Below are 23,149 nucleotides of genomic sequence, written 5' to 3'. Positions count from 1 at the left end.
CTTGGGTGTTTCAAAGCACCATTTTTTTTTATTTGGTGTTTCTATAGAATATTTTGGAAAGTTGAGGTTACATGGTTACTAAAGCTTGTACAAAAGTAAAAAAGAGGTGAACATTTAATTGGTCAACTTCCAGTGATGGTTATTTTCTTATATGCACTGAAATATTATGTGAAATTTTGTCTATAGTGCTGGACAGGATGAAACTTTACTCATGCCAAGTATTTCTTTATTTTAAACAAAGATAAATTCTGCGAAATTTTTAGAAAAGTGCAAATTTAACAAAGACATGAAAGACTAATAGGGGGATATCAATGGTGGTATTACACCTTGCTAATTGAAAGTGTACATGAACAGTAGGACAACAAGGTTTATTTGTCGAAATAGATTTGATTCAACTATTATATGGCAAAAATAAAATGTTCTGAGTGAATTGATTCTCTAAAACACATTTGAGGGAAAATTTTCTTGAAATAGGGCTCTGCTATGAATTGTCTGTAATATGAGTAGGCAAAGCAAACCATATTCAGTGTTATAGGAATATAAAAATAAGGAGATGTGGTATAATATGTCAATGAGACAACTATATATCCACCATAGTTCAAATGAAGTGGATGTAAGCAAATAAATATAGACAATACTACGGCCTTCAACAATGAGAAAACACAAACCGTATAATCGGCTATAAAAGGCCCCGACATGAAAACTATAATTCATAACAAAACAATTTACGAAAAACAAATATGACAGACATGAACCACTCATCAAGAAGTTTTTTCTTACTCTGTCTTCATATTTCTATATTGGGTTGTAAAAGAAACTTTTTTCGCAAGAAAATCTTTAAAGGGGCACTAGCTACGAGATATGAAAAAAATTAGAATATGATTTTGTTTGGTTCAATAATTTATATAAGTGAAATGAAAATTCAATTTTGTCAAAATAAGCAAAGAAACATTGCTGATGTAGGATGCACTTGCAAGGGAATTATTTGACCTCATTGAATCCGTGTTCATGTGACCTTCAATTTAACCCAATAGCTAAAGATTGTTTACACATGTATGAATCGTGATCAGCCATTAAAAGGAAAAGAATGTCAAAATGTGAAGTGAAACAAAGGTGAACCATTTGTTGACTGATTCGATCCACCAAAAAATCATTCTTACACAGGTAAAACGATGATTAACTTTTTATTTAACCTATAACATGAAATCAAACAGACCTAGAAAATTCCAATTGCACGAGGTCGCAATGTATTTATAATTATGTTTATGTTTATATCGGGTTATATGACAATCAGAAGTCTCCGATGTTAATCTCGAAAGTTAATTAGATGGCGTCTAGACTAAAATACACACGAAATTTTGATATGTAATTTCGAGTACAGGCAGTGTTAACAGTTTATTTCTGACTTATTGTAATTTGAATATACGTTTTAGTATGTTACAAATCAAATATGAGAATTTAAGTCAAATCGTTGAACATGAATTTGACAGCTAGTTCCACTTTAAGAAAATACAGTAATAAGAAGATGGAATTATTCGTAAAGCAGCAAAAACAAATTATCAACCATTATCAGAGACATATATTATTCTGCTATTGCCTGTATTTTTTTTTTTTTTTTTATTTTTAAGACATATTCGATTAATTACTAAAACCGAAAATGTGAAAGATATTTTGTCTGATATTTTCATTTCCGAAGTACACATGAAGTTTGCTTGTATCTCAACGTGCAGTATTTTCTATTTAAATTAAATACGTCTGATCAAATTTTAAAGTACAAATAAATATATGAGTTGTCGCTCTTTACATATATTTTCGTGAACAATTAAAATGGTTCTCTGCATGATTTGAAAGAATCATAAAAAACATTAAGATATCAAGAAAAAACGAGTAATACCAACTGCAAAAGTGTGACAGTGACACCTTTAATAGAAGTATAAAGAGGGAACGAAAATAGATTTTATTGGAATACTGCTCAAAGAGAAATAGAACAAAGGAAATTTATTGAAAAGAAAAAGACGATTTTTTTTCATCTTGGATTCAATCACATGTTAAAATACCACGTGAAAATACTCATCATAGATACAAGGCTTTTATCTAGAACGCCAGACGCGCTTTTGGCCTACTCAAGACTCATCAGTGATGCCCAAATCGGTTACTATCGATGTTCCATTGATAACTTGAAATTTCCAAAATGTGACGAGTCTGGCTAAGACAATCGTTGTCAGGTGGAACTTCCTTAGAGATACAATGACTATCAAGAATTGCGCAACATGTAAACATTAGAAAACTATAGTAAGGTTTGAAGTGAGTTCTTACAAAGGCACATGTATACAGAAAACGTTTTTGTCCTACTACAGTATTCGCCCCAACATTTTATTAATTTGTAAAATCAAATCCAAAAGATTTTTTGGATGAAACAAGTAAGTAATAGGTACATGTTTAATATTAACTAGGTTGCATGTGACGTATTATACAAACCTTAAGATTGTTTGAAGTTCATATGCATGGTTAGCGTGTTTATCGTTTATTGTCTATTACATGTAGTTTACTATATGACAGTTGGTATCCATTCGTTTGATGTGTTTGAGCTTTTGATTTTGCCATTTGATTAGGGACTTTCCGTTTTGAATTTTCCTCCGAGTTCGGTAATTTTGGGATTTTTCTTTTTACTGCGCATTTATCCAATATAGTGTGAGGTTGGATAAGTTTTTATTTAAAATTCTCGTGACTGTTAAATTTTCTATTTTCGTGTTCGTGTTGAGTGGGTTCACGGTTAAGTGCTTAAGACCGATAGCTACAGTGCTGAAAGTCCCGAGTTCGATTCTGACTCGGAGCGCTAAAAATATCAGTACATCAGAAGGGTGATTTTCACTCTCTCACACACATCTCTGGTACCCAGACTGGAGTTTAAACTAGAATGAGTACTTTGGGGGCCTCGGTTGGTCAAAGTTGCTTCCGATTTGATTTTGACCGGGATCTCAATCTGCTGATATCTCTTCGGTTTGTCTGATCCCGCCGAGCAGCCCGGTGGTTCTCTCCGAGTACTTCAGCTTCCTCCACCATAATAACATACTCTGCCCGGTGTCCTACCACTCCCTCGTGTTAGGGTTGGGATTGTCCTTGTAATTATTATCGAAATATGTTAGTGACACATCTTCGTTAATCCCGATAGGAAGTGTACACGGATTCCACTGTATCCTCGCAGCTCTCAAGGGGTGCTCCGTAAGCGGAGGGATCTACGTACATACAAACATACATTAAGCAATATACATACATTTAAGAACACCCTGAGTTTATTTCATAGAAAGAACGTTCATAAACATATGCTACATAAACATGTGCTACATAGCACGAGTTATGCCGCTTTTATCATACACAGAAATGTACAGATTGCGTCCTATTTCCGATTGTGACATTTTTACTAGGGGTGGAGTATACTGCCGATGATGCATGCATATCAGAAAGTGGTAACCAGGTAGAAGCAGCCGGACTCGCTTCTTTCTGCTATCCACTCAGATAAAGTCTTTTTAATCTTGTTTGTATCTTCTCTATAGATTTAGGAGATTTGAATCATAGTGCTTCAAATTTTTAATTTCGGAAGTTACTAGCTAACGCATTTTCTGAATAGAAGTTGAAAAATATAAGGGGCGACCATTTGATATTTTTAGTGGCCAGGATTTATTTTTATCTGTTGCGTACGCATGCTTATTTTCTTTTTCATTGATCAAATCCACTAGTAAATAATGTTTGTCATCCTTATCACATTTTTTTCAGTTTTTACTTTCGGCGTCTTATAGTTAAAACGATATTCAATAGCGAAAAAATTGGTAATGGTAATGTTTATTTATATAAAGAAGAAGAAAGAGTGAATGGGGAATATAAGTATGGTCACTACAGGTTCGTCCGACCGGCATACCCAGATGCTACATCAAGGTCAATGCTTCTTTTGTGCTGTTTAATCAGATTAATTTCATATTTTGTCTCATAATTTGTATTGTCCAATTGTATCTTATTTCCTATTGGGGCATATAATCGAGAAGTGCGTTGAATTGGACATACAGCAGCAATTTTTCATACTGTCAGTTTATTTGTATTTTTTGTGCAAGGAGTATTTCAAATAGTTTATAGTTCAAATATAACAATATACATATAAATCAACGTGCAGACATCTATACATTCAGGTATTTCATATCCCATTTTTTATGGTAATAGTGTATACAAAGCACAAAAATTTCGTCATTCACCACAAAAGCTAACCAAACCTTTAAATATACTTATTCAGAGGGGGCATTGTAACAATATTGTTGTCAAGTCATAAAAGATGACATTTTTTGGAATTGATATTGATTCACTCATAGGGTTTTTGCTTCGGAAATAAACACATTAACTCTAAAACTAGTTGTTGGTATGATACGTTTATTTTATGATGGTATATAATACTAAACCTCTTAAGGGAGGGATTGTGCTTGATTGTCATAATATGTAGACATAATCTTTCAATCCGTTTAATTGAGGTCTAGAGCCGGCATGTCAGGAACAGCTCTAGTAGTCCTTTGTTAATTTATGTTCATCATTGTTATTTTGCTTTGTTTCTTCTGTTATCTTATCTAACATCGGACTCAAACTTCTTTTGAATTAAGTTTGACTGTGTGTTTTGCAGTGTGTTTGTTTATTCCAGATTGGCTAGAGATAAAGGGGGAGAGTTGTGATTTCATAAATCGTGCTTAACACCGCCTCATTTGTGCACCTATCCTAAGTCCGGAACCTCTGGCCTTTCTTAGTCTTGCATTTTTTTTTTCATTTATATGCTTTGGAGTTTAGTATGACGTCAATTTTTGATGAACTAGTATACGTTACTTTTAGGGGACAAATGAAGTGCGGGATTTTATCGCCGTGTTGAAGACTCATCGGTGGCCTTTGGCTGTTTGGTGAGGTTGCTTTCTCTATGACGCATATCCCCTTTCCATTCTAAATTTTATTACACAATTTTTAAGTCGTTAATTGCTGGCAAGTAAATAAGGATATGAAAATATTTAATTAAAACCAACTTTTATTGAGAAAAAAATATTAACATTACAGAAAAGGTATCCAATAATATGTCATAAACGGACAAATTGAAATTTATTAAAATAGATTTCTTTCAAATATATATAAATGTATTTTTTCAAACATTTTAGGATAGTAAGATTTTTGTTTTGTATATATCTTTTAACCACTTTGTTGTAAACACACTTAACCAAAACGCTCTTCCAAATACAAAACCACATCCATCGAAGAAGGTCTTAAATAGAAAAAAAGAACATCGCTCTGTTCAACTTTATTGTTTTTCCAAGAGCTTCATTTCAAAAAATTACATTTAACACAGTTTAAGAAACGACAAATCGAAAAAATGAAGAAACATCAGTCTGAATATATATATGTAAGAACTACAAATGTTTGTTACATTGTCCACAGCTTCATGTAAAACACATTACATAGTAAGCAAATTTGATAATATAAAATAAAATATGACCCATTGAAATGCTGATAGATATAAGAAGATGTGGTATGAGTGCCAATGAGCATGTATTCAAAACAAATCCATTAATATTCCCTTTCCACATATTCACTGAAACCTATATAATACATATTAAAACAGTATTCGTAGAAAACATATCTCTGAACAACATATTTATCTCAAATCAATTGAATTGCATTTTCCAACCTTTTTTGTTAAAACATAAAACATCAAGAAGAAAGGCCAAACAAATAAATACAACAGAAATATCCCTCTGAATATTTACATTGGAAACAAAATCATAATAATTATTGCACTATTTACAGTTTCACGTTAAAATTTAATAAGTAATATATTTTCGATACATATAAAAAAGAGTTTTAAGATTGAAGTCAAAAGTTCTGTGGAATATATATGCATTGAACAAAACTTCTTTCATCTCAAAACGTATTACATGACACATGTAAAGAAAATTTGATTAAAAAAGAAAAGTGTCCCTCTGAACATACATATTTTACATCATATCCATTATTTATTTCATTTTCCCAAAGTTGTTACAATATGATACATAACCCATAAAAATACTAAAATAATCAAAACAAATCACCCCGCTCAATATATTAAAGAAACAATCCCGCACATTATGTTTTGGATTTCAATTCCATTTTGGTGGTCATTAATGCCTTTGAGCACCACTCTCCCTAATTCAATGCTTTCGTTTTTCTCCATCCTGTATGTTTAAAAAGAAAAAGAAGAAATAATAGTATTGCTGTTGTTCCTGAATATGCGATATCATATCACTTAGTTTTTTAAATAGTTTTTAGATGACAAATCCAACGAGTCGAGGAAGAATGGACACCATCAATATAAAAAAGGAGAAGGAAATAACAACGAAAGAAAAACAAAGTTAACCTAACACTTGTTCTGTTAACTCGCCAGTTAATACAAATAAAAGAGTGAACATTTCTGAGATGATTTTGCGTCTGTCTGCAATGGCGGCTTAATCTAAATGAGCTCATTTACATTAACGGTACCAATTTTACTGCACCAGATGCGGATTTTGAAATTTGATATCCCTTCAGTGAATATCGAGGCCAGAATATTTGAAACTTTAAAACAAATTTATCATTATTTAGAATGAATGATTCAGAAACATTTTAAATATCATTACAAATACTAATTTCAAGTATGTTGAAAAGTACCTTTCAAATGCATTTTTGAAGGGAAAAAACAAATTGTATGCTTTCGCCCCTATCTTGAGATTATCGTTAATAATTATGAATTGTCCCTTTCACCTATCCTTTGATTCAATATATAATTATAAGGATGAAGGTTTTCTTCTTAATGTATAGTTAATGTTTTTTACGTGTAAATATATACAGAAATGTCCTTTTAAAAAGTTAAATCATTTTGATATTTTTTTTTGTAATTGAAATTGAATTTTAAATATCAATAAAACAGATTATATATTCAGCGGATCGCTATATTTGACAATAGGTAAAAATGATAAATGAAATTTCAGCGATTCCAAAGGTCCGACAGGAAACACTTAACAAAAAAAGACAAACAACAGTATACAAAACACCACATAGAAAATCGAAGACTGAGCAACACGAAAAACCAAGGATGATCTCAGGTGCTCCGAAAGGGTAAGCAGATCCTGCTCCACATGTCACTCTGGTTGTGTTTCTTTTGTACCTTCAAACCGGGTTCTAAGTCTTATTTGTTTGTGTCTCTGTCCTGTATGTTCTCCCATTTTTTTGTATTGTAGACCTGTCATGTAATCTTGTCATTTTAATGTTATATTTAACATTGCCATAAAAGCGTGAGGTTTGGCTAGCCACAAAACCAGGTTCAAGACTCATCGGTGGCCTTTGGCTGTTTGGTGAGGTTGCTTTCTTTTTGACTGATATCCCCTTTCCATTTTAAATTTTATTACACAATTTTTAAGTCGTTAATTGCTGGCAAGTAAATAAACATATGAAAATATTTAATTAAAAGTTTTTTAATCTTGTTTGTATCTTCTTTATAGATTTAGGAGATTTGAATCATAGTGCTTCAAATTTTTAATTTCGGAAGTTACTAGCTAACGCATTTTCTAAATGGAAGTTGAATAATATAAGGGGCGACCATTTGATATTTTTAGTGGCCAGGATTTATTTTTATCTGTTGCGTACGCATGCTTATTTTCTTTTTCATTGATCAAATCCACTAGTAAATAATGTTTGTCATCCTTATCACATTTTTTCAGTTTTTACTTTCGGCGTCTTATAGTTAAAACGATATTCAATAGCGAAAAAATTGGTAATGGTAATGTTTATTTATATAAAGAAGAAGAAAGGGTGAAGGGGGAATATAAGCATGGTCACTACAGGTTCGTCCGACCGGCATACACAGATGCTACATCAAGGTCAATGCTTCTTTTGTGCTGTTTAATCAGATTAATTTCATATTTTGTCTCATAATTTGTATTGTCCAATTGTATCTTATTTCCTATTGGGGCATATAATTGAGAAGCGCGTTGAATTAGACATACAGCAGCAATTTTTCATACTGTCAGTTTATTTGTATTTTTTGTGCAAGGAGTATTTCAAATATAACAATATACATATAAATCAACGTGCAGACATCTATGTTAATATTTTTTTCTCAATAAAAGTGGGTTTTAATAAAAATATTTTCATATCCTTATTTACTTGCCAGCAATTAACGACTTAAAAATTGTGTAATACAATTTAGAATGGAAAGGGGATATGCGTCAAAGAGAAAGCAACCTCACCAAACAGCCAAAGGCCACCGATGAGTCTTCAACACGGCGATGAAATCCCGCACTTCATTTGTCCCCTAAAAGTAACGTATACTAGTTCATCAAAAATTGACGTCATACTTAACTCCAAAGCATATAAATGAAAAAAAAAATGCAAGACTAAGAAAGGCCAGAGGTTCCGGACTTAGGATAGGTGCACAAATGAGGCGGTGTTAAGCACGATTTATGAAATCTCAACTCTCCCCCTTTATCTCTAGCCAATCTGGAATAAACAAACACACTGCAAAACACACAGTCAAACTTAATTCAAAAGAAGTTTGAGTCCGATGTTAGATAAGATAACAGAAGAAACAAAGCAAAATGACAATGATGAACATAAATTAACAAAGGACTACCAGAGCTGTTTCTGACATGCCGGCTCCAGACCTCAATTAAACGGATTGAAAGATTATGTCTACATCATATGACAATCAAGCACAATCCCTCCCTTAAGAGGTTTAATATTATATACCATCATAAAATAAACGTATCATATCAACAACTAGTTTTAGAATTAATGTGTTTATTTCCGAAGCAAAAACCCTATGAGTGAATCAATATCAATTCCAAAGAATGTCCTCTTTTATGACTTGACAACAATATTGTTACAATGCCCCTTCTGAATAAGTATATTTAAAGGTTTGGTTAGCTTTTGTGGTGAATGACGAAATTTTTGTGCTTTGTATACAACATTACCATAAAAAATGGGATATGAAATACCTGAATGTATAGATGTCTGCACGTTGATTTATATGTATATTGTTATATATTTGAACTATAAACTATTTGAAATACTCCTTGCACAAAAAATACAAATAAACTGACAGTATGAAAAATTGCTGCTGTATGTCCAATTCATCGCGCTTCTCAATTATATGCCCCAATAGGAAATAAGATACAATTGGACAATACAAATTATGAGACAAAATATGAAATTAATCTGAATAAACGGCACATAAGAAGCATTGACCTTGATGTAGCATCTGTGTATGCCGGTCGGACGAACCTGTAGTGACCATACTTATATTCCCCCTTCACCCTTTCTTCTTCTTTATATAAATAAACATTACCATTACCAATTTTTTCGCTATTGAATATCGTTTTAACTATAAGACGCCGAAAGTAAAAACTGAAAAAATGTGATAAGGATGACAAACATTATTTACTAGTGGATTTGATCAATGAAAAAGAAAATAAGCATGCGTACGCAACAGATAAAAATAAATCCTGGCCACTAAAAATATCAAATGGTCGCCCCTTATATTATTCAACTTCCATTTAGAAAATGCGTTAGCTAGTAACTTCCGAAATTAAAAATTTGAAGCACTATGATTCAAATCTCCTAAATCTATAGAGAAGATACAAACAAGATTAAAAAACTTTTAATTAAATATTTTCATATCTTTATTTACTTGCCAGCAATTAACGACTTAAAAATTGTGTAATAAAATTTAAAATGGAAAGGGGATATCAGTCAAAAAGAAAGCAACCTCACCAAATAGCCAAAGGCCACCGATGAGTCTTGAACCTGGTTTTGTGGCTAGCCAAACCTCACGCTTTTATGGCAATGTTAAATATAACATTAAAATGACAAGATTACATGACGGGTCTACAATACAAAAAAATGGGAGAACATACAGGACAGAGACACAAACAAATAAGACTTAGAACCCGGTTTGAAGGTACAAAAGAAACACAACCAGAGTGACATGTGGAGCAGGATCTGCTTACCCTTTCGGAGCACCTGAGATCATCCTTGGTTTTTCGTGTTGCTCAGTCTTCGATTTTCTATGTGGTGTTTTGTATACTGTTGTTTGTCTTTTTTTGTTAAGTGTTTCCTGTCGGACTTTTGGAATCGCTGAAATTTCATTTATCATTTTTACCTATTGTCAAATATAGCGATCCGCTGAATATATAATCTGTTTTATTGATATTCAAAATTCAATTTCAATTACAAAAAAAATATCAAAATGATTTAACTATTTAAAAGGACATTTCTGTATATATTTACACGTAAAAATCATTAACTATACATTAAGAAGAAAACCTTCATCCTTATAATTATATATTGAATCAAAGGATAGGTGAAAGGGACAATTCATAATTATTAACGATAATCTCAAGATAGGGGCGAAAGCATACAATTTGTTTTTTCCCTTCAAAAATGCATTTGAAAGGTACTTTTCAACATACTTGAAATTAGTATTTGTAATGATATTTAAAATGTTTCTGAATCATTCATTCTAAATAATGATAAATTGGTTTTAAAGTTTCAAATATTCTGGCCTCGATAATCACTGAAGGGATATCAAATTTCAAAATCCGCATCTGGTGCAGTAAAATTGGTACCGTTAATGTAAATGCGCTCATTTAGATTAAGCCGCCATTGCAGACAGACGCAAAATCATCTCAGAAATGTTCACTCTTTTATTTGTATTAACTGGCGAGTTAACAGAACAAGTGTTAGGTTAACTTTGTTTTTCTTTCGTTGTTATTTCCTTCTCCTTTTTTATATTGATGGTGTCCATTCTTCCTCGACTCGTTGGATTTGTCATCTAAAAACTATTTAAAAAGCTAAGTGATATGATATCGCATATTCAGGAACAACAGCAATACTATTATTTCTTCTTTTTCTTTTTAAACATACAGGTTGGAGAAAAACGAAAGCATTGAATTAGGGAGAGTGGTGCTCAAAGGCATTAATGACCACCAAAATGGAATTGAAATCCAAAAAAATAATGTGCGGGATTGTTTCTTTAATATATTGAGCGGGGTGATTTGTTTTGATTATTTTAATATTTTTATGGGTTATGTATCATATTGTAACAACTTTGGGAAAATGAAATAAATAATGGATATGTTGTAAAATATGTATGTTCAGAGGGACATTTTTCTTTTTTAATCAAATTTTCTTTACATGTGTCATGTAATACGTTTTGAGATGAAAGAAGTTTTGTTCAATGCATATATATTCCACAGAACTTTTGACTTCAATCTTAAAACTCTTTTTTATATGTATCAAAAATGTATTACTTATTAAATTTTAACGTGAAACTGTGAATAGTGCAATAATTATTATGATTTTGTTTCCGATGTAAATATTCAGAGGGATATTTCTGTTGTATTTATTTGTTTGGCCTTTCTTCTTGATGTTTTATGTTTCAACAAAAAAGGTTGGAAAATGCAATTCAATTGATTTGAGATAAATATGTTGTTCAGAGATATGTTTTCTACGAATACTGCTTTAATATGTATTATATAGGTTTTAGTGAATATGTGGAAAGGGAATATTAATGGATTTGTTTTGAATACATGCTCATTGGCACTCATACCACATCTTCTTATATCTATCAGCATTTCAATGGGTTATATTTTATTTTATATTATCAAATTTGCTTACTATGTAATGTGTTTTACATGAAGCTGTGGACAATGTAACAAACATTTGTAGTTCTTACATATATATATTCAGACTGATGTTTCTTCATTTTTTCGATTTGTCGTTTCTTAAACTGTGTTAAATGTAATTTTTTGAAATGAAGCTCTTGGAAAAACAATAAAGTTGAACAGAGCGATGTTCTTTTTTTCTATTTAAGACCTTCTTCGATGGATGTGGTTTTGTATTTGGAAGAGCGTTTTGGTTAAGTGTGTTTACAACAAAGTGGTTAAAAGATATATACAAAACAAAAATCTTACTATTCTAAAATGTTTGAAAAAATACATTTATATATATTTGAAAGAAATCTATTTTAATAAATTTCAATTTGTCCGTTTATGACATATTTTTGGATACCTTTTCTGTAATGTTAATATTTTTTTCTCAATAAAAGTGGGTTTTAATTAAATATTTTCATATCCTTATTTACTTGCCAGCAATTAACGACTTAAAAATTGTGTAATAAAATTTAGAATGGAAAGGGGATATGCGTCAAAGAGAAAGCAACCTCACCAAACAGCCAGAGGCCACCGATGAGTCTTCAACACGGCGATAAAATCCTGCACTTCATTTGTCCCCTAAAAGTAACGTATACTAGTTCATCAAAAATTGACGTCATACTTAACTCCAAAGCATATAAATGAAAAAAAAAATGCAAGACTAAGAAAGGCCAGAGGTTCCGGACTTAGGATAGGTGCACAAATGAGGCGGTGTTAAGCACGATTTATGAAATCTCAACTCTCCCCCTTTATCTCTAGCCAATCTGGAATAAACAAACACACTGCAAAACACACAGTCAAACTTAATTCAAAAGAAGTTTGAGTCCGATGTTAGATAAGATAACAGAAGAAACAAAGCAAAATAACAATGATGAACATAAATTAACAAAGGACTACTAGAGCTGTTCCTGACATGCCGGCTCTAGACCTCAATTAAACGGATTGAAAGATTATGTCTACATATTATGACAATCAAGCACAATCCCTCCCTTAAGAGGTTTAGTATTATATACCATCATAAAATAAACGTATCATACCAACAACTAGTTTTAGAGTTAATGTGTTTATTTCCGAAGCAAAAACCCTATGAGTGAATCAATATCAATTCCAAAAATGTTATCTTTAATGACTTGACAACAATATTGTTACAATGCCCCTTCTGAATAAGCATATTTAAAGGTTTGGTTAGCTTTTGTGGTGAATGACGAAATTTTTGTGCTTTGTATACAATATTACCATAAAAAATGGGATATGAAATACCTTAATGTATAGATGTCTGCACGTTGATTGATATGTATATTGTTATATTTGAACTATAAACTATTTGAAATACTCCTTGCACAAAAAGTACAAATAAACTAACAGTATGAAAAATTGCTGCTGTATGTCCAATTCAACGCGCTTCTCAATTATATGCCCCAATAGGAAATAAGATACAATTGGACAATACAAATTATGAGACAAAATATGAAATTAATCTGATTAAACGGCACATAAGAAGCATTGACCTTTATGTAGCATCTGTGTATGCCGGTCGGACGAACCTGTAGTGACCATACTTATATTCCCCATTCACTCTTTCTTCTTCTTTATATAAATAAACATTACCATTACCATTTTTTTTCTATTGAATATCGTTTTAACTATAAGACGCCGAAAGTAAAAACTGAAAAAATGTGATAAGGATGAGAAACATTATTTATTAGTGGATTTGATCAATGAAAAAGAAAATAAGCATGCGTACGCAACAGATAAAAATAAATCCTGGCCACTAAAAATATCAAATGGTCGCCCCTTATATTTTTCAACTTCTATTCAGAAAATGCGTTAGCTAGTAACTTCCGAAATTAAAAATTTGAAGCACTATGATTCAAATCCCCTAAATCTATAGAGAAGATACAAACAAGATTAAAAAACTTTATCTGAGTGGATAGCAGAAAGGAGCGAGTCCGGCTGCATCTACCTGGTTACCACTTTCTGATATGCATGCATCATTGGCAGTATACTCCACCCCTAGTAAAAATGTCACAATCGGAAATAGGACGCAATCTGTACATTTCTGTGTATGACAAAAGCGGCATAACTCGTGTTATGTAGCACATGTCTATGTAGCATATGTTTATGAACGTTCTGTCTATGAAATAAACTCAGGGTGTTCTAAATGTATGTATATTTTTGCTTCGTGTATGTTTGTATGTACGTAGATCCCTCCGCTTACGGAGCACCCCTTGAGAGCTGCGAGGATACAGTGGAATCCGAGTACACTTCCTATCGGGATTAACGAAGATGTGTCACTAACATATTTCGACAATAATTACAAGGACAATCCCAACCCTAACACGAGTGAGTGGTAGGACACCGGGCAGAGTATGTTATTATGGTGGAGGAAGCTGAAGTACTCGGAGAGAACCACCGGGCTGCTCGGCGGGATCAGACAAACCGAAGAGATATCAGCAGATTGAGATCCCGGTCAAAATCAAATCGGAAGCAACTTTGACCAACCGAGGCCCCCAAAGTACTCATTCTAGTTTAAACTCCAGTCTGGGTACCAGAGATGTGTGTGAGAGAGTGAAAATCACCCTTCTGATGTACTGATATTTTTAGCGCTCCGAGTCAGAATCGAACTCGGGACTTTCAGCACTGTAGCTATCGGTCTTAAGCACTTAACCGTGAACCCACTCAACACGAACACGAAAATAGAAAATTTAACAGTCACGAGAATTTTAAATAAAAACTTATCCAGCCTCACACTATATTGGATAAATGCGCAGTAAAAAGAAAAATCCCAAAATTACCGAACTCGGAGGAAAATTCAAAACGGAAAGTCCCTAATCAAATGGCAAAATCAAAAGCTCAAACACATCAAACGAATGGATACCAACTGTCATATAGTAAACTACATGTAATAGACAATAAACGATAAACACGCTAACCATGCATATGAACTTCAAACAATCTTAAGGTTTGTATAATACGTTACATGCAACCTAGTTAATATTAAACATGTACCTATTACTTACTTGTTTCATCCAAAAAATCTTTTGGATTTGATTTTACAAATTAATAAAATGTTGGGGCGAATACTGTAGTAGGACAAAAGCGTTTTCTGTATACATGTGCCTTTGTAAGAACTCACTTCAAACCTTACTATAGTTTTTCTAATGTTTACATGTTGCGCAATTCTTGATAGTCATTGTATCTCTAAGGAAGTTCCACCTGACAACGATTGTCTTAGCCAGACTCGTCACATTTTGGAAATTTCAAGTTATCAATGGAACATCGATAGTAACCGATTTGGGCATCACTGATGAGTCTTGAGTAGGCCAAAAGCGCGTCTGGCGTTCTAGATAAAAGCCTTGTTTCTATGATGAGTATTTTCACGTGGTATTTTAACATGTGATTGAATCCAAGATGAAAAAAAATCGTCTTTTTCTTCTTCAATAAATTTCCTTTGTTCTATTTCTCTTTGAGCAGTATACCAATAAAATCTATTTTCGTTCCCTCTTTATACTTCTATTAAAGGTGTCACTGTCACACTTTTGCAGTTGTTATTACTCGTTTTTTCTTGATATCTTAATGTTTTTTATGATTCTTTCAAATCATGCAGAGAACCATTTTAATTGTTCACGAAAATATATGTAAAGAGCGACAACTCATATATTTATTTGTACTTTAAAATTTGATCAGACGTATTTAATTTAAATAGAAAATACTGCACGTTGAGATACAAGCAAACTTCATGTGTACTTCGGAAATGAAAATATCAGACAAAATATCTTTCACATTTTCGGTTTTAGTAATTAATCGAATATGTCTTAAAAATAAAAAAAAAAAAAAAAAAAATACAGGCAATAGCAGAATAATATATGTCTCTGATAATGGTTGATAATTTGTTTTTGCTGCTTTACGAATAATTCCATCTTCTTATTACTGTATTTTCTTAAAGTGGAACTAGCTGTCAAATTCATGTTCAACGATTTGACTTAAATTCTCATATTTGATTTGTAACATACTCAAACGTATATTCAAATTAGAATAAGTCTGAAATAAACTGTTAACACTGCCTGTACTCGAAATTACATATCAAAATTTCGTGTGTATTTTAGTCTAGACGCCATCTAATTAACTTTCGAGATTACCATCGGAGACCTCCGATTGTCATATAACCCGATATAAACATAAACATAATTATAAATACATTGCGACCTCGTGCAATTGGAATTTTCTAGGTCTGTTTGATTTCATGTTATAGGTTAAATAAAAAGTTAATCATCGTTTTACCTGTGTAAGAATGATTTTTTGGTGGATCGAATCAGTCAACAAATGGTTCACCTTTGTTTCACTTCAAATTTTGACATTCTTTTCCTTTTAATGGCTGATCACGATTCATACATGTGTAAACAATCTTTAGCTATTGGGTTAAATTGAAGGTCACATGAATACGGATTCAATGAGGTCAAATAATTCACTTGCAAGTGCATCCTACATCAGCAATGTTTCTTTGCTTATTTTGACAAAATTGAATTTTCATTTCATTTATATAAATTATTGAACCAAACAAAATCATATTCTAATTTTTTTCATATCTCGTAGCTAGTGCCCCTTTAAAGATTTTCTTGCGATAAAAGTTTCTTTTACAACCCAATATAGAAATATGAAGACAGAGTAAGAAAAAACTTCTTGATGAGTGGTTCATGTCTGTCATATTTGTTTTTCGTAAATTGTTTTGTTATGAATTATAGTTTTCATGTCGGGGCCTTTTATAGCCGATTATACGGTTTGTATTTTTTCATTGTTGAAGGCCGTAGTATTGTCTATATTTATTTGCTTACATCCACTTCATTTGAACTATGGTGGATATATAGTTGTCTCATTGACATATCATACCACATCTCCTTATTTTTATATTCCTATAACACTGAATATGGTTTGCTTTGCCTACTCATATTACAGACAATTCATAGCAGAGCCCTATTTCAAGAAAATTTTCCCTCAAATGTGTTTTAGAGAATCAATTCACTCAGAACATTTTATTTTTGCCATATAATAGTTGAATCAAATCTATTTCGACAAATAAACCTTGTTGTCCTACTGTTCATGTACACTTTCAATTAGCAAGGTGTAATACCACCATTGATATCCCCCTATTAGTCTTTCATGTCTTTGTTAAATTTGCACTTTTCTAAAAATTTCGCAGAATTTATCTTTGTTTAAAATAAAGAAATACTTTGCATGAGTAAAGTTTCATCCTGTCCAGCACTATAGACAAAATTTCACATAACATTTCATTGCATATAAGAAAATAACCATCACTGGAAGTTGACCAATTAAATGTTCACCTCTTTTTTACTTGTGTACAAGCTTTAGTAACCATGTAACCTCAACTTTCCAAAATATTCTATAGAAACACCAAATAAAAAAATAATGGTGCTTTGAAACACCCAAGATATATTTTTATGACCCAGAAATTGTTTACTGCAGTGAAATGTAGGATTAATTTCCTACAACTGTTAAATTCAAGGGAATATTTTTTCGACCCTTTTTCGTATGCAATCGGATGTGACGTACAAAAAAGTACTATGATTTGGTGGTATTACATCTCAATCAGAACATTTCTGACCTTAATTATTGTAAACTATCAACTTGCAGACATCTTATATATATATCTCACATCCCATCTTTTATGCTAAATTTTCTATAAAAAGCACAAACATGTCGTCATTCACTCCACAAGCTAACCTGGCCTTTAAGCAGACTTATTCAGAAGGGATATAGTTACAATACTGTTGTGAAGTCCTTAAAGATGTCATTTTTGGAATTAAAATGATTCACTCATAGGGTATTTGCATCGGAAATAAACACATTTATTTTAAACCAATTGGTGGCATGATACGTTTTATGTTCATCTGGTATAATTTATGATGGCTTGATACTGATCCCCTACCGGGAGGGTTTGTGCTTGATTTTCATATGATGAAGACATAATCTTTCGATCAGTTTAATTGAGCTGGCATGTCAGGAACTGGTAGTAGTCCTTTGTTAATTTATGTTAATCATTGTCATTTTGCTTAGTTTTTTCTGTTAAAGAGAGGTGCAAGATAAAAAAAGGTACAATCAAACTCCTAAGTATTTTAACATCGGACTCGGATTTCTTTTAAACTGAGTTTTACTGTGCATATTGCTGTGTGTTTGTTAATTCCACATAACCTAGAGGTATAGGGGCGGGTTAAGATGTCACAAAACCTATTTACCCCGACAACATTTTTGCGCTTGTCCAATATCAGGAACTTTTACCCTTGGTAATTTTTGTGTGTTTTGATTTTGGTTCATCCATATGTTTCGGAGTTTAATGTGGCGTTCATTTTCGCTAGTATACGTTAAGGGGCTAGTAGCTGAATTCCGCCTCTATTCTCAATTTTATTTATATGGATTCAAATTGCATGACCTTGGGCTATTCTAAAAAGTTTCAAAAACTCAACAGCTGATGATGCCGTACATAGTAAAAGAGAATAAGACCAGGTAATTTAAATGATGTTTGTTAACATTTGTATTTATCTAAATCGAGCTATTTAAATTCACGAGTCTTACAAGCACTGTGTAACAATACTTATATATTTGATATAAGTATAATAGACTAAGTACAAATATATATATTCAATAACAGTTTTATTGTTCAAAGTTGAATACAACTGAAAACTAAGTTTTCTGATAAACAGTTACTTAGTATTTGTTTTGAAATTATTTTCAATAATGTTCTCAATGAGTTTAGGGCAAGGATAATCTATAGCTATGATTTCAAATCAACCTTGACCTTGATTTGTTCTGACATACCTATGAAGCTTCGGATTAAACATTCTATCAATTTCACGTGGAGAATCAACATCTAAAGTAGATCTGTTGAAAGTAAGGTGTAGTTTGTTGTCTGTGGTAGATCTGGTGTTATCTAAATGGGCTTTGACTTTTCTCCATTTCTCGTCATAACTAGACTCCTCCCAGTAATATTCTATGTCTAGCGAAGAATATGGAATGCCTATAGCGTTATCCTCTCTCGTAAAATCCCGTGAAATTATGATTTTACCTCTGACCTCTTTAATAGATGGAATATTTTCCTCTAACCAAATATTGTCTTTGTAATTCTGCAGAGTTATCCAAACTGTTTCACAAAATGTTCTCGTGCACTCGGCCGCCTCATATTCCTCCTGTACTCTCACCAGTAAAAATTCACTTGGATTTGATTTCACAAAAGAAGTAATTCATACAATCGGTAAACGTACGTATTTGGCAAAACTTTTAGGAATTTTTGGTCTTCAATGCTCTTAAGCTTCGTACTTTATTTGGCCTTTATAACTTTTTTTATTTAAGCGTCATTGATGAGTCTTTTGTAGACGAAACGCACGTCTGGCGCAAATACAAAATTTAAATCCTGGTATATATGATGAGTTCATTATCATATAAAATGCCATGGTATTAAATTTCTTTTTCCATTTCGTATGCTACATACATTATAAATAGTGTCTTGTTGATTATTGGTCGGAACTCTACTGATATTATGACTGTTAATTCCATTTATTTCAGCTCTTTCTTAAAATATTTCACAACTTGTTGTTCAATCTGTATGTGTAAATAATACTTTCTTAAATATTTATTTCAATTAACCATCTTTTTTGTTGTATGCATTAATGCATTTACATCATCATATAATGTATTTGAACAAATCTTTACGCAAGATTCATAGACAAAAGAAAATTGACAAATAAAGCATGAAGTGAAAAAAAAAACTATCAAAGATAACAGGCTCACAATTGTGCACACTTGACGCGCATGTCTTCAAAAGACTCATCGGGATAAAAGTAATAATAAATTCTGCAACTACTGATCTGAACTAATTTAACAGCAAATGAATCTATTTTGAACTTACTGAATTACATTAAAGATACTCTTCTTTTGAATTTACAAGATCAAATATGGTAACATATGCTGTTATGTTTTGCAATGTTTAACTTGACATAATACAGAAAGTTATCGAAAAGACACTTCCTTTAAACAAAAGTAACAAAATCTAGTTTGCTATATCAAATTACATTATAAAAACTTTCCACTGCAATGTTCAAGTCTGAAAATTGTTGGTCTTAAATATTTATTACGATGGTTAAGAAACATAATAGTTCATGTATCTTATTTCATTGTTGAATTATAGACGAAAAGCTTTAAGTTTTACATATATTTCAATTGATTTGAAAAGATAGTCACATATGACCTTATTTTAGGATTGTTCAAATAAACAAACCAAGCTATCCCAGGAATCCCGTAAGATGCGAGACCTGTTGTGTCATTTATGATAAACAATAAAAAATCATAAAACAAATAGCGAACTACAAGGTAAATTCATAAAAGAAAGACAATGGTGGGTTAATCTTAAGCTAATAGGGTTAGCTAAAACTTCCAATTGTATGGCATTTGTTCAATTTGCATTCTACATCAGCAAATACTACTAAAATCATCTATTTAAAAGATTTCCACAATGAATTATTTTCAAAGCGTCTTTTCTCATTTCATCGATAAGCCGATGTATGAAACCTGCCACACAAATATGAAACAACAAATAACCAAAACAATGAAAAAGCGGAGAACAGTCGGTTTCAATTAGACTATTAATCTTTTAGTTAAAAAAACTCCCTAAATCTACTTTAAAGGTAATCATACAATATATAATCATCGAAAAATGTCTAAAATGATTATGATAAATGGGTTACAAGTGTACATCACAAGGTGTTCATGCGCCAAAAAATATTATTTTGAAGAAATATCGTTTCTGTCCAGAATAAAGAAACACGCATGCTAAAACAACATTTTATCGATATATTATCTGAAAAGCTGTTGATAGCCTCCTAGCTCCTTGATTTAACATTTTATTGAGTAAAATTTTATTTTTAGAAAAAATGTTGTTTTTGCAATCGTGTCCTACATGTCCAATAAACTAAATTATGACACGGTAATTAACAACTAGCAGTTATTTCCCATGAACAGGTAAACTATTTTAATCAAGTTAGAAATAGTCAATTGCAATGCACTGATTTTCCGCAGATTTTTTTAATTTATTTATCAAATACTATTATATTTTATTTCAAAATCACTATTTATTTAACCGTGTTTATCGCAAGTTCACACAAGAATTGCAAAACATAACCGGAAATAAACATCCGATTGAGTACACATTTCTCGAGATTATTCTTCGTTGAATTCTTTAATTCGTGGTTTGTTGTGACCCACGAAACCCTCGAAAATTGGTATACCACGTATAAAAATGAATCCACAATACTGTTTTTTGTCTTTTGCTTGCTTTTTCGTTAATCTATTCCTGGGGCAGAAAGTCTTCAGTACTTCGAAATTTCATAGTTTTGCTAGCAGTTTATTTATAATTACGACCATTTCAATGACATTTCATGTCAACACAGAAGTGCTGACTACTGGGCTGGTGATACTCTCGAGGAGAAAACCCCCACCAGCTGTATATGTACAGGCCAAAGAAACACATCATTGATACCAGGACTTAAATGTGTACGCAAGACACGCGTTTGGTCTAAAAAATATTCTACAGGTTGCACTTTGTAAATACAGCTGTTTCACAAACCACGCCACTTTTGGGGAGATATATAATATTCATAGATATTTTGTTTTGTTTACGTACTGGTTCACAGATATGATCTCTATGTTTCATCTCATAGAGAAATAACTTGGATATGATACCAGTATAAAAAACACTTGGTAGTTTCGAAAATTGAATTCTGAGGAAGACTAAAAAATAAGGTAGGGATAATACAAAATTGTAGTATAAGTTTTAACTCTTAGAACTTCGTGGCATATAAATGTTGAAAATATGCCACACAGCCCTATATTTTGACCTTTGAATAAAAAAGTAGTGCATATCAACTTTCCGTTCAAGGATATAAGATTTTACGAAACTTCATAGTAAAAGTGGCACAGCTTTAGCCGCAAAGGGAGTTCCTATTGGAAATTGCATTGTCTATATTTACAGAAGTGCAACCTACAAAATTCGAAATTAAGTATTCATTAAAAGTTAAGAACACTTACTCGTTATACGATAGATCAAGCCGAAGTTTGTATTTTGAAACATATCTTCTATTATAAATACTTGAACTTTAAGTTTAAGTTTGAGTGACGATACCGGAAAACAGTTAAGAGAATGATATTGTTACAGCGTCTAAACGACAATCAAAGGAAATGAAGTAATAACGCACTTGTTCCGTTGATGAATAGCGTTTGATTTTGTGAGCTATTATGGATATCCCTTTTTTGAATTTGCCTTGGAGTTCGTTTTTTGTTTTTGTTTTTTGAATAAGTTGAATTAAAATTATGTTCATTTATATAATTGGTTATTCCTTTTTTTATTTCCCACATCATTTATATCATGGTTTATAATGTTAAAATTGTTTTACACTAGTCATTTTGTGGCCCTTTATAGCTTGCTGTTCGGTGTGAACCAAGGCTCCGTGTTGGAGGCCGTACTTTGACCTATAGTTGTTTACCCTTTACACATTGTGACTTGGATGGAGAGTTGTCTCATTAGCACTCATACCACATCTTCTTATTTCTATTTATAGTTTATTTTGTTTATGATAAACTTTTAAGTTCTGTCAATGTATTGATGGTCTATTAATACCAATAGCCCATGGCTGTATGATGCTCTATTACGTATTATTAATTCCAATGTTGTGTGAGTTTGTAGTACTCAATCTTTATTTAGTGTTTTGATGCAGATGTGAATCGAAACGTTTACATTTCAAGATTTTTTGAATTTTTGAATGCACAACAATGGTAAGTACTCATGATTTACAAAACAAACATTCTTTCCTCTCATTTTTACTAGTAGTCTTTAACGTTTGTGAATACCGTATGGTTGACCCGAGGCAGGGTCAACCAATGTAACTGCGCATTCAGAGTTAATTCTAAGATTTTGTCTTCCGACAGCCAACATTTAAAGATTATGATGATGGCATCTTTTATTGTGACTAATACACCGTTTATTTGCTAATGATCCGATGCAGGTCTTTTTAAAATCACTAGGTTAGGCTATAGATGTTTTAACCGATTGTGTCATATTCCTTATTGTGACATGATGAGTGAGTTTAAATTCACATGAATGGCAATAAATGCGTATCAGGAGACCCTGTACTTGTTCATGCAATCGGTTTCGCTCTTCTTTGAGCTATAACGAGTCCTTCATAATTTGTGGAAGCTAACTTTTGTCTGCGCAAAGTTTGAATAATATATCATTTTCTGCTTGAACTATAATATGCAAGTATTGATCTGACCGAGGAGTCCCGGACACCGGATGCGACATTTTCTTAACCCGATTTTACAATTATTTCCAGTATTTTAAAGAAAAGTAC

At 32.1% G+C, this 23,149-nt stretch overlaps 1 protein-coding gene across 1 annotated transcript in view; it reads right to left on the bottom strand.

Moving 5' to 3' along the window:
• Positions 1–6,188: 6,188 nt before the first annotated feature.
• Positions 6,189–23,149, bottom strand: part of LOC127724456 (A disintegrin and metalloproteinase with thrombospondin motifs 15-like) — a 110,816-nt gene continuing 93,855 nt past the window's right edge. Inside the window, exon 5 of the mRNA XM_052231421.1 lies at positions 6,189–6,227. Coding sequence (XP_052087381.1) covers positions 6,204–6,227 — 24 coding nt within the window. The 3' untranslated portion in view covers positions 6,189–6,203. The remainder of the gene's footprint in view (positions 6,228–23,149) is intronic.

This window comes from Mytilus californianus, unplaced genomic scaffold, assembly GCF_021869535.1.
Source record: "Mytilus californianus isolate M0D057914Y unplaced genomic scaffold, xbMytCali1.0.p SCAF_14, whole genome shotgun sequence".
Classification (NCBI taxonomy): domain Eukaryota; kingdom Metazoa; phylum Mollusca; class Bivalvia; order Mytilida; family Mytilidae; genus Mytilus; species Mytilus californianus.
Note: the sequence above shows the minus strand (reverse complement) of the source record. Positions and strands in the feature narration are given on the sequence as shown.